Here is a 12,999-nt window from a genome sequence, read left to right as displayed (position 1 = left end):
ATCCAATTTGTCCACATAGATATTTGTCTTGTTGGGAAAATTCTATCAATGGATCAATGTTTTCGAAGAAGCCCCCACCAGTATACAAGCGCTTCCTGGTGCATTTATTTAATTAAAATATTTTACTTATTTGTATCTATGAGCATATTACGGCATGTGTGTGTGTGTAGGTCAGAGGACAGCTGATGGAGTTGGTTCTAGACTTCTATCGTGTGGGTTCTGAGGATTGAACTCATGTTGGCAGACTTGACGGCAGGTGCCTTTACCTGATGGAGGAAGGTCATTGGCTAATAAAGGAACTGCCTTGGCCCATTTTATTGGTTAGAAGATAGGTGGGAGGAGAAAACAGAACAGAATACTGGGAGGAAGAGGAAGTGAGCTCAGAGACTCCACAGCTCTTCTCTCGGAAGCAGACGTCTCAGAGAGACGCCATGCTCCTGGCTCCTGGGCAGCCGCACGCTATGAAGCTCCGACCCAGGATGGACATAGGCTAGAATCTTCCCGGTAAGTGCACCTAGAGGTGCAACACAGATGATTAGAAATGGGCTAAATTAATATGTGAGAATTAGCATAGAAGAGAATGGGCCAAGCAGTGTTTAAATGAATACAGTTTGTGTGTTGTTATTTCGGGCATAAGCTAGCCGAGCAGGTGGCCGGGGTGCTGGGAACGCAGCCCCGCCACCCCTAATTACTACATTTATCAACTGATCCGTCTCTCCAGACTCTCGTACTGGTTTTTGTTGTTGTTGTTGTCTCTGGGACAAACAGGTCTACAGTCTCCTTAATTTCAGATTTTCTTATAAAAATGACAGTTCAAGAACTCTAAGCTGAGTGCTGCAGATTTTCACAATGATAAGAACATCATTTCCCGTAGTTCTACTTACAAGGACCAGTTAACCAGGTTCCCCACAATGAGCAGCACCATCCTGTCCTGGAAAAGAGAAGACGGAGTGTTAGAACGGAGGTCGCTACTCCCTAGATACTTGTAGGTTCTAACGGGCTTTATAGTTCTAGCATTGAGAAAACCCCTGCTTCAAGTCTCTCAGTTTTTCCTGCCCAAGTTTTTAAGGATAAGGGGTCTCTGTATTTCTTGATGTAGAAATCCTTCTGGTTATAAAATCATTAACTGGGTTCTTGCTGAATTCTTGTGCTCCAGGGCAGAAGACGGCATCAGATCTGAGCACAGAACCATACAGAGGCCAAGTCTTAGTGCTCAGAGGATGTTGGTTACTTTCCGTTCTATGGCCTGGACTCTAAGGCAGGGCTTTGGCCCCAGTCTCTCAGGCTTGGTATAGACATGGATACTATGAGAGCTATAGGGGGAAAATCTAAAGGAATATTTCCAACCACCAAAACACAACCACAGTTTACCAATGTTCCTGCTCTCAAAACATACAGAGGTGAAAACGTGGAAAGTGGAAGTTCCAGTTGTGCCGGGCGTTTTTCATCAAGTTGTGCCGTCTGGGAGGAGGAAACCTCGACTAAGAAAACAATGCCTCCAGAAATGCAGGCATGTGAGGTATTTTCTTGATTAATAACTGATGTGGAAGGACCGAGCCCACTGTGGGTGGTGCCATCCCGAGGCAGGTGATCCCGGGTTGTGTAATAAGGCAGGTTGAGCAAACCATGCGAAGCGAGCCACCGAGCAGCATTCCTCCAGAGTCTCTGTTTCAGGGCCTACCTTGAGGTTCTGCAGTAACTGACTTTGAGGAGTATAAACCAAATTCACCCTTTTCTCCACAAGTGGCTTGTGGTCTAAGTGTTCTGTCACAGCAACAGTGACCCTGATGGAAGCAGCCAGAAGGAACATCTTCATAGAGCCACGCCACTTCACACCTGCCGTCCTGGTAAAGCTATTAATAGTGTGACGTTTCATTTGCACGAGGTCACCTATTTGGATTGCTCATAAAGGCATCGTACCTTGATTCTCCCCACAGTCATTATCACTATTTAAAAGCTTGGTGTAGTCCAGCTGCCACGCGAACACGGATGGGGTAAATTCCAAATGGCCTCATCGCTACATGAAGAGCTACGGGTGGTCAGTGGCTCCTGGAAGAAGGAGAACCGGTTTCCTCCAGGGAGGAGCTCCCTTATAGGTTTCCAGGCCCAAGTGATCAGCCCTGGACTCACGTACGTACTGGTAGCATGAAATAGATTGAGTGGGCTGCACATGCATGTGTGTGTCTGTATAAATCTACACATCTATGGAACAGTAATATTTGAAGAGGTCATAAATTTGGGAGGGAAGAGGCAGAGGCAGTAGAGACGTGGATGAAGTACTCACATGTGAAGTTCTCAAAAAAGAAAATAAAACTATATATATATACACCACTTAAAAAGTTTGGTGTGTATGTGTGTGTGTTTTTATATATTTTCTTTATCTTCTTTATAGACTAGCAAATATTTTTCTATCAAAGCAGGACCACGGTAGCTCGCCTTTTTAAAAGAATAGCAATGTGATTCTTCCCCCACTGACTGGACCACAGCCACCTCAGGCCATCTGGTTTTTTGGCTTTCTGGAGGTTTGAGTCACTGCCCCAAGCCTGGCCCCCCCTCCTTCTGCCCCTCAGCTTTCTGGGAGCTGGCCAAGGAACACGGGAGTATGCACGTACCATATACAGAGGTCTGCTGCACTGCTGGACACAGTCCATGTAGAACACCATAACAGCCCTCCGGAAGATCCCCAGATCTGTGTTGATACAATGACATGATGAAAACAAACCGAGAAAATACATATACTGGGAAGTGACGTGACGGTCCCATCTCAGATGACTGGGGGTAAGAAGGGCGCCATCGGCACTCGATTAAAAGGCATGAGACTGCTTTGCACCTGATAGGTGAGCAGTAAGGACAGCAGTTATCAAGCCACAGGGTGCAAGTACCTTGGGGGTCAAACAACCCTTTCAAAGGGGTCGCCTAAAACCATCTGAAACCACAGATATTGATATTAAGATTTGTAACAGAAGCAAAATTACAGTTATGAAGTAGCAACAAAAAATAATTGTGTGGCTGGGGGTGACCACAACATGAGGAAGTGCACTAAAGGGTCACAGCGTTGGGAAGGTTGAGAACCACTGCTGTAGAAAACATTGCTGTCTTGGAGGGTGGGCCGTGCGCCTGGATCATATAACGGAAAGGCTGCCAAGGTATGTGAATGGCAGGCAGCTGCCACCCTTTGCTTCCTTCGGGTAAGCTTAAAGGTCACTCTGGTGAGGTTTCCTGACAGTGGAGATGTAGTGGAACCCTGGAGTCGACCTTAAAACATTTGCTCTCCGTAGTGGGGATTGGAGGCCTTAACTTGTAAATGTTCCAGCCTTCACTTCTTGGTGCAGTCATGAGTTACTAAGTTCTGAACCAAGAGACCCCAGGCTGCGCTAAGAATGGACAGGAAGAGCAGTGGTCTGGAAACAGGATGCAGAATTATTAAGAAATGTAAGTGAAGAGGGGCAGAGAAACACAGAAAGGGTTTTGCAAATGTAGTCCTGCAAAAGGCATGGTCGGAATGGAATGGCGGAAAGGAATGGCGTCAGTGTAAGAGTTCTAGGTCAAAGGAAGCCTCTCTTCCTGTGAGCTCTTCATGTCTTGACATCAAAAGCCTGACTGAATGTGCCCAGAGTCAGCACTGCTGGGAGTGGACGCCCAGCTCTGTCGGGTTTCTCCCCTTCCCTTCCAGGCTAGTCTGGGGGGTGAACTAAGCCAGGAGAAAGGAGACTAGCCATGTGATAGCCCAGAAAGCATGGACCTCAGCATGGTTTGTGATGCAGACTGCCTTCTGACCTCTACTCTGAATCCCCCTCCCATGCACTGCCTGACCTGGAAGGTAAAGGCAGGGGGCAGAGACAGCCAGGTGGGTCTAGACAGTTCAGACCCCTACAAAGGGTCGCAGGACATTACCTGTGTCAGACACATCTGAGTCAGTGGGAAGCAGAGAGGAAAGAAGAGAGAGAGAGAGAGACGAGCTGTAAGAAGGAGGCCACACAGGTAAATCAACCCTCACTCTGTTTTCCTTAAAACGATGGCATTACTTCATATTTGTAAAAGTGGTGTTTGCTCCCCCCGAAGGACATGGATTCTACCTGTCTCAGACACTCAGAAAGCCCCTCCCTGAAGAATAGGCAGAGGAGCCTTTCTCTCCCCTCTCACTTCAGGAACCCATCTTCTCTTATGAACAACCCACGAGGTCTAACTCCTAGCATCTTAGCGGAGGACCCAGCAGTGGTCTGGACAAGTGGCTCTGTCTTCTGTCCACCTGTAACACGCTCTGCCTTGCATTGCACAAATGCCTTCCCTATGAGCTCTCCAGAGAACTGCAGAGAAAGGAATGTGTAATTAGAAAGCAAAGGTGTCGAAATGCGTGGAGAGGTTAGAGATGGCCGAACCACTGTCTAAGAAGGCAACCTCCTGCCTGTGGGCCGACTTGAAACAAAATTCTTGGCACAAGGAAACAGCTGTTAAGTCACAGTCCTCTCGTCCTTCCCCACTATCCTCCTGTGGCCTTCAGCCTCCATCCGCCTTGCAGTTGCAAGCCCAGCCTCACCCGTGACGGCAGGTCCAGCTTCTAACTTTATCTGGTGCCTTCCTGACTTGTAACTCCTAACACACGGGCTGGGTTATACCCACTCCCTCTCCCCCGAGCCTGTAAGAGCAAGGCATTCCCTTTGTCCTCTGAACTGAAGGCCACCACCATTCAGAACCCTGCCCTAGACTCTCTCCTAATGAAATTCTTGGCATCCTGAAGAATCTGTCTCTCTTCAATGTCCCACCATGCTGCCTGTGGCCATGGTACTGTAGCTGTCCTGCTAAAGCTGGCAGAAGAGCAACCCCTTAGCTGCCGTTAGAAAAACCTGCCACCTGTTCTTTCTAACAGCAGGGTTTGCCTCTGCTACATCTAAAACCACCTCAGGATGGTTCTGTGGGCACAGAACTTATATCTTCCAGATGCCCTTCCCACTGCCATACACCTCTCTCCTGCAACTTTTCTGGGGACCTCCCTGTGAGGCTGCCTCAGACTGAACTTGTCTATCAACCAAAGTTCCTTTCAGGGGACTTCCTCTCCATGACACATTCTAATGACCATTTCATCCCTGTTCTAGAAATAAGGACAGTGAGGACTGAATCGCTATTAATCCCAGGTTGCCCCGGGAGACCCCTTAACATACCTCTCACCATGCATGTCTTGTGAATCATCATTTCATGAGTAAATCTTCATTAATCATTGTATGTAACAACTCTTTCTTGCTGTGACCCTCACAAATCACTGCATGGTCCTCATATAAAATTTTCCTTGTGTCTAAGATGTTTATGAGTCAGTGTTATATGACCGCTTGCACATCACTGCCATTGGTATTACAGGACGGTGACAGGGATCGTTACCACTACCTAACTCTGTGCTCATGAATCTGGGAGAAAGTAGAACAAGACTCAGAGTCAGTTTCCTTTTGACAGTTTATATGAATCTCCCAGATTTGGGTCTGGAACGATGAAAACACCTTATCAAATACTCTTTGGAGCAACACTATCTAAGGAAGGGTAGATCTACAAGGAGGAAGCCGTTCTTAGAGACAACCGAACAGCCCATGCTCATGCTGGTGAGTAGCACTGTCATGGAGGAGGAGGGATGAGCCTGTGCTGGCTTCCCGGAGAAGTCAGTGCCTGTGCTTACCTATCTTGAAACGGCCCATGTAGTAGATCTGGGTGCTGAGGGCCAGGGAAGCAAGAATATGGACCGCAGAGAAGATGACCCAGAACCACACATCATTTTTCCCAAACACCTAGGGATAAAGAAGGGGTTAGTGTGATCTGGGGTTTCCTCAGAGAACTCTGTACGACCATTGTGTCTTGTTGAGGCTTACAGTAGCAAACCAAACTTCTTTATATGCAGTGGATTGCAGCTAAGGCGGAGACTCCTAACTGGTCAAAATACTGAGAACTGTGGTGTGCTGGCTAAATGACCATAAGCCTCGGGGAACAACGTGGAAGTGGGGGGTAGAAAGAACTCAAGAGCTGGAGGATGGTGACGAATGTCTTCTGGACATGACAAGGCAGTTGTAGTCATGAACTCACTGAAGCCGTGGCTGTCTGCTCAAGACCTGCACAAGGTCAGGTCAACCAGCCTTCCACCGAGCCTGAGGCACTCAAGAGACCCCACCCCTAGCTGAGGAGTTATTGGCAGTTGCTAACTGCGGGGGGGGGGGGGGGGGGGGAGGAGAGTCATTTTGTGGGGTGGTGTGTAGCTAAGGTAGTGCTCACACACAGGTAGATGGCCTTATACCCATTCTCATGCATACAGCACCAATTAGACTGAGTAGGTTATAAAAACATAAACATGAAGAAGACATGAAGGTTTGGAGGGGAATGTGTTGGGTGTTAGGGGCAGCTTAAAGGGAATTGGGGTGGATGTGTTTGATGCATTAAATACAGGTATGAAACTGTCAAAGAATAAACAAAACTGTTTTTAAAAAGCCACCTAGCCCCAAGTGCGTTTTGTTTTCTTACCTCAAAATGCACAGGGATCTTTCTGTACAGTGGACAGAAAGAACAATGGCTATCTAGTCAAATGAAAACAGAGGAGGGAGAGATGGAATGGTAGCAGAACAACAATGGAGGGGCAGTTGGTCCCAAGCTGGGGAGAATGCTCTTCAAATAACCAAAGGCGGTCAGCAACTGCTGTCTACTGACGTTTAAAAATAGTTCGCCTCTTGGGTTGGTTTATCCAATCAACTTATATTACTGATTCCAGTTTTGACATGATTCAGACTCCTCCATTTTAATATAAAAACCACCCTCAGCTTTTTTACAGGCGATTATCACATGCTTAGAATCCTTCAGCTAGTAACCCAGCCAGAGTGCCATCAAGAGACCCAAATCCACACACCCGAAGCCCAACAAAGAGACACAAACAGCAAAATCCTCCCCACCCCCCAAAGCGGACACTTCTCCAGAGCCAGACTGAGGCAGACAGAGAGGGACCCACCACTCCGAGGACCGTGAGTGTGATGACAGCCGCGAAGGAGGCGTAGGCAGAGTAGGCGCTGGCATTGATGTCTGGGTGGCGGGCCTGATAGAGCTTCAGCATGCAGAGGCCCGCAATCATGTACATGAAGGAAGTGTCTGAGGACCCAAGCCAAAAAGTTCAGTGGGTGATAGGCAATAAGACCCCAGCTTCTCTTCAGCTTCTGCCTGGCCCCTGGCTTAAGTTAGCGGACTATTTGCTGCCGTGTAGAGAAATCTCACACAACAATCCTTCAGGGCGCATCCTCGAGGAAGATCCCGTGTCCCCTATTTCTAACCCTTTACCCCCGCCAATGTATTTTGGTTTACAGAAGGGAAACATCTGATGGGGTGGGTAAGCAGCTGCCTCGCTTGCAAGGGGATGTGCACTCTAAACCTTACATTGGACAATGGTGACAAAACGGAAAATCCTGTAATGGTGATAGTTTAGGCAGAGTGACAGGAATGAGGGTGTGTGTGTGTGGGAGGGGGGGAGTTGTTCTCAGCACTCCAAAATGTAGCCACGCGCCGGGCGGTGGTGGCGCACGCCTTTAATCCCAGCACTCGGGAGGCAGAGGCAGGAGGATCTCTGTGAGTTCGAGGCCAGCCTGGTCTACAAGAGCTAGTTCCAGGACAGGAACCAAAAGCTACGGAGAAACCCTGTCTCGAAAAATCAAAAAAAAAAAAAATGTAGCCACGGTCACTGCCACATCTCCATGCATGGCAATGATAGCCTACTGGGGGAGACAGCTACTCGCTAAATGAGGCTAAGCTGTTGTCCCTCCCGTCATGGGGACAGGAGGCAAAACAACGAGACACCCATGCTACTCAGAACTTCTGTAAAATACAGACAAGCCTGTCAGTGGCCAATGCTAACGGCACTGTGGGAAATAAAAGCTCTCGCACAGCTAGCGTGGGTGGGAATTAATATCCTGGGGAGAAATTTGTCAAACAGAAAACAGAAGGTGCACAAGCCAGGCGATTAAAAAGTCCTGTGGGTGGTGGTAGCGGCTGAGTTTTAATCCCAGCATCCAGGAGGCGGAGACTGGCAGATCTCTGTGAGTTTGAGGCCAGCCTGGTCTACATAACAAATCCTAGAAGAACCATGGCTACATAGTGAGACTTTGTATCAAAAAAATATAAACTGACCACTTAAAATATCTTTATACTTGAGTGTGAGCGGGAGTGTACAGCTTTTATTTTCCTCATTTGTATCCTCTTCTTGTATCTTTTAGATGGCTGTCACTCTATGTAGTCTAGTAACGGAGGTCTTCTTGCCTCCGTTTCCCAGAAGTGCTAACTGTACAGGCAGAGACCACCACTCTCCTTCATTCTTAATATTATTTTAATACTAACTTGGTATCTGCCATCTTTCCAATCAGAACTATTCATTCTTCCAGCCTCAGAGAGGCTAACCCTACTCTTGGAAGGGATGGGTCTGACTGGTCCAAAGTTAACCCAGTTTCCTTTGCTGATGGATGTAGCAGCCTAGATCTGAGCTAACCCATTACCTAGGGAATGAGTCAGGAATGTACTCTGACCTTTAGAGATGCTGAGGTATGAGGGAACTTTTCCCCGAGGTTTCTTAGGAAGACGTTTCCTCGCTCTAAGTAAAGATCCCTACAGGCCACCTTGAACCTGCTCTGAACCTGGAGAAGGAGACTTAAAATCAGGTTCCACTATGGACACATTTGGCCATCACGAGAGAAGTTACCCTTGGGAGAAAACCAATAGGCTAGGGACAATACAAAGGGTCACTTGGGGAAGATAGGGGCAGAGCCTTCAGGTGAACCAATCACAATGTTCTTTCTCCCTCTGCCTTCCAGACAGTGAGCAGTCAGTGTGATGGCCTTATCGTTTAGTTATCTGTAAATGGAGCATTCTGTTACCCCCACTCCCACCAGAGCAGGCTAACTACTCAACTATGTAGGTTACACCAAGGGAAGCCTGAAGAGCAATGATACTTAGCTTGGCCACTGACACTATGTCTCACCGTGGCATCAGCATTCACTGCAGAGTGTTTTCTAGACTAACTGGTTGCCAGAGAGAACAAAATAAAGGTATAGTACACAGAAATCTCGCTCAGTGGCAAGGAACACTTGGATCATTTTAGCCCACCCCAAATGCCTTTTAGTTCCTACAAGTATGAAGTTGATGTTTTCGGAAGGGCTCCAGGATAAGACTCTTGTAACTCGAATCTGGATAAGTCTCCTGTAACTCAAATCTATCACTGATATACATTCTAATTACCGAACTGGAAGTTGGAGTAATTCGGGCAGACATGGTAACAAGCACTGAGAACGCCCTCCATCATCAGCGCAATACCCATGGCATAGAAGAGACCGAAGTGTTTGGGAATCCCATACTCCTGGAAAAAGAAGAAGCCTTGTTAGTAGGCAGACAATCCTGAACGGTGGCCTCAGGGGCTCTACACACAGCTTATCCTCCATCACCAAGCCAGACGTCCCTCGCCGTTGTGGGGCTACTTGAAATCATGGTCCCTCCCAGTTTGTGCCTTTGGTCTGCCGCAGTTTCTCCTCACCATGGCAAAGATGTCTTTAGCTTCCAGGGCTTTTCGATGGAGCAGGTCCCGGCGCAACACTATCAGCAGAAAGAGGAAGCCCAGGAGCACGTGGCCCAGGTTGCTGAGGATATTGTTGAAGGCACTATGGAGAGGAATGAGTGTGAGAGCCATCACGGGGACCCATGCAAAAATGAGCTGGGGACCTCAGCATTCGGTGCTTTCCACTACTGACCTTTCCCTGGGCCTTCAGGCTTGGTCAATCACCAGGAGCCCTCTTTAATCTAACTTCTTGATTGGAAGATGCTCACTTGACTTAACCTAACTGTATCTTCTCAGGGATGCCTGCTCACCATCCCTAACACCGGCCTGATCATCTCTTGTCCTCACAGCCCCGGCAAAGCATGAGTCCTGATAAAGAGCTGGTCCAGAGACAGACAAGAATTTAAGCTATGACGCTCATCGGCGGACCCACAGTGTGTCAATAGTCAAGTCGCCAACTGTGGATTTCAGGGTAAGCGCAGAGGCATCACCGACAGTGGCTGTATTTCAGGAAATCAAGGCTGGTTCTGCTCTATAGTGAGAAGTTGGGTCTCTACCTCTCAGGAAGAAATTTTCTTTCACCCAGTTCTGGGGTCTTTAGGTTTGTGGATGAACTCTGGCATTACAAAGAAATAAGGAAACCAAATTCAGCAAACCTTACCCGTCTAAGTTTTAGCATCTTCATCTAAAATGGTGGTGCTAATAATGGCTACCTCTCACTGAGCAGACTGAATGAGAGCTGGCCACTAACTTAAGTTCAGGGCATGTGCCGCCCATAGCTGGGAATCTGGCTTTTAAAAACCTCACTGTCCACTTCTCAGCAGGCCACTCTTAGGGATTTTGTCTGGGAGAGAAGCGTACCTGGTCTCTACATCTGACTTTAATTCCTCTTTGTCCTGACTAGGGTAGTTTCTTCAGTTGCATTTCATGCTTGCAAAACCTTAAGTCAGACAGAAAGACTCTACTGCTTCATGAGGAACCAGGGGGCTGGGTTTACCTCAGGACGCCCCAGGGGTGGGCACAGAGGAAGTTGTAGTAACAGATGTCCTGGTTGCCAGTGACGTTTACCACCTATAACATCAAGTGAGAGAAGAGGAAATGTGGATTTTCTCCATCCTCTGAGTCTGCCCAAAGTCACTAAGAACAGAACAGACTCGGAGGAAATGGAGACGTCCCATTCGCCGAGTGCTCCACCTAGCAGCCAGGGAGGAAGTATCTAGTTTTCCTTGTCTAGCTCCTTCTCCATCAAAAACCTACCCAAATCATAGCAAGCTGAGCTTCTGACAGGGTTGCCATGAATAGAGAGACTGTTTAGATTATAAACAGTGTTGTTCAAACCTTATAGAGACTTTGTCTTCATTATGTAATGAGAATAAATGGACTAACCATTTTACGTCACTGGCTTGGCTATGCAGAGAAATCATAGAGGATTTCAACAACACTGATGCACGGTTCTACTTCCTGAGGCACTGATCTGCTTGGTGTGGGGTACCACCCTGGAACCTGTGATTCTTAAAAGTGCCCCATGTGATTTTAACACATAGCAAAAATTGAGGGACGGTGCATATAATGTCTTTAGCCACATATCATTCTAAATGGGCCTTCTCAGATCTCGTAATTTCTAGAAAATTTATACTTAGAAATATGGATCCCAATTAAATTCCTACTTTGGTGACTTGCATCCAGAGTTTCTGTGAAGGAGCAGTGGGCATTCTCCAGCTGTTTTAGTGTGAAACTTTTTATTCAACTTTCAATGTTTTGTTGTTGGTTTAATAATTTCCATGAAACTGCTTTTAAACCATTTGAAAAAGATTTATTTATTTTATGTTTATGAGTGTTTTGCTTATATGTATGCCTGTGTACTGCCCATGTGCCTGACATCCACAGAGGTCAGAAGAGGGTGCTGGATTTCCCTGGAACTGGAATTACAGATGGTTGTGAGAGGCCATGTGGGCACTGGGAACCCAGGACCTCTGCACGAGTTACACGTGTTCTTAGCTGCGGAAACATCTCTCCAGTCCCTTGCTTTTTATAGTTTTACAGACTATCCTTAATTAGCAGGTACAGGCTAAATTAGTACTTCTGGCTTCCTTTGACAAGTCTGGAGATCTTATTTTGTTTTACTTTCTGAGGCATTTCACGTTGGTTGCCCAGGCTGGCCTTGAACTTCCTATCTGAGAAGACCTTGAACTTCTGATACTCGGGCATCCTTGTTCTTCTTTCTGGGGTTACAGGCGTGTTACATTTGTTTGTGAGGTGCTGGAGTTGAACACAGAGTTTCACGCCTTCTAGGCAAACTCTCCCCACTGAGCTACAGCCCAAGTCGGTTAGTCTAGAACTTTATTTACTCCCCTCACTGTTTCCTGACAGTCACACACTCAGAATGACAAATAAGAGGTGCCATGGACAGACATCATGGCTGAATGACTGCTTTTATATTGGTAAGGTCCAACATAAAGTGCCAGGTCTTCTGTGCTGAAATAATTGGGAAATAGGTGGGAAAGGTCTCAGAGATGAAGTAGCTAATGGAGAAGTCCAATTGGAACCAGAATGGGAAATCTCTTGGAGGCTGGTGTGTACGCCTTTCATCCTAGCACATGGGAGGCAGAGGTAGGTGGATCTATGACTTCGAAGCCAGCCCAGTCTATATATCCAGTTCCAGTACAGCCAGAGCTACGGAATAGAGAGACCCTGTTTCAAAAAACAACCAAAAAAAAAATAGTGCTTGGGACTGAAGAGTGGCTAAGATGGCTTAGTGGTTACAAGCACACACTGCTCTTCCAAAGGACTTGAGTTTGGTGCACAGCACCATGGCAGGTAGCTCACAACTGCCTGTAGCTTCAGTTCCGGGAGGTTCAGTCCTTATTGCTTCTTCAGGCATCTCTCTCTCTTTTTCTCTCTCTGTGTGTCTGTGTTTCTTGTATTCACACACACACACACACACACGAGATGGGGGAAATTAAAAAAATAATAATCTTTAATAAATTAGTTTTTGAACTGCTCCCAAGCTCAGTGGTTCCCCGTAAGCCAGTGATGACTTTCCCTACAGACAGAAGGTGAACGCCTGCGCAGCACTTACCGTCTGGTAGGTGATAACGAGCTGCATCACGGGCAGAGCGTAAAACACAGCGATGGTGATGATGTTCCTACGACAGAATGAACCACACACGGTGACCCCAGGATAACACTGGATTCTGCTCAGCTTGTCCACCTCACAACTCCACACTTAGCTTGCAAAAGCAACAGGGGCTGGGGTAGGGCTCCTGATTCTGAAGTCTGCCTGTCCTTTCCTGTGCATGTGAACATTTGGTAGACAGGTGGACAAAGTGGACATAGGGAAGAAAATGCAACTTACTTGAGCTACTGCCATTGGTTTGGCTAAGCAAAGAATCCTTGCACTGTTAACTGAAATCATCGAATCATACATTTATTTAATTTACTGGAGA

The 12,999-nt window shown here is 47.1% G+C and overlaps 1 protein-coding gene across 4 annotated transcripts in view; it reads right to left on the bottom strand.

The window, feature by feature from the left end:
- The window catches only part of Sidt1 (SID1 transmembrane family member 1), an 88,719-nt gene that overhangs the window by 9,659 nt on the left and 66,061 nt on the right, over nucleotides 1-12,999 (bottom strand). For 3 of the 4 annotated variants that reach the window (XM_041673024.1, XM_041673023.1, XM_041673021.1), the window contains exons 14-22: nucleotides 12,633-12,699; nucleotides 10,551-10,624; nucleotides 9,533-9,656; nucleotides 9,241-9,358; nucleotides 6,974-7,110; nucleotides 5,663-5,771; nucleotides 3,895-3,909; nucleotides 2,613-2,689; nucleotides 885-931 (exon numbers count right to left, since the gene is read on the bottom strand). In XM_041673024.1, the coding sequence (XP_041528958.1) occupies nucleotides 885-931; nucleotides 2,613-2,689; nucleotides 3,895-3,909; nucleotides 5,663-5,771; nucleotides 6,974-7,110; nucleotides 9,241-9,358; nucleotides 9,533-9,656; nucleotides 10,551-10,624; nucleotides 12,633-12,699 (768 nt within the window). The remainder of the gene's footprint in view (nucleotides 1-884; nucleotides 932-2,612; nucleotides 2,690-3,894; nucleotides 3,910-5,662; nucleotides 5,772-6,973; nucleotides 7,111-9,240; nucleotides 9,359-9,532; nucleotides 9,657-10,550; nucleotides 10,625-12,632; nucleotides 12,700-12,999) is intronic. The other variant, XM_041673022.1, reaches the window with a different exon arrangement.

The sequence above is a fragment of the Microtus oregoni genome, unplaced genomic scaffold (genome assembly GCF_018167655.1).
Source record: "Microtus oregoni isolate MIOR12 unplaced genomic scaffold, Mior012 000023F_ref0000262, whole genome shotgun sequence".
Classification (NCBI taxonomy): domain Eukaryota; kingdom Metazoa; phylum Chordata; class Mammalia; order Rodentia; family Cricetidae; genus Microtus; species Microtus oregoni.
The sequence above is the reverse complement of the archived record's forward strand: the minus strand, read 5'-3'. Positions and strand labels throughout refer to the sequence as shown.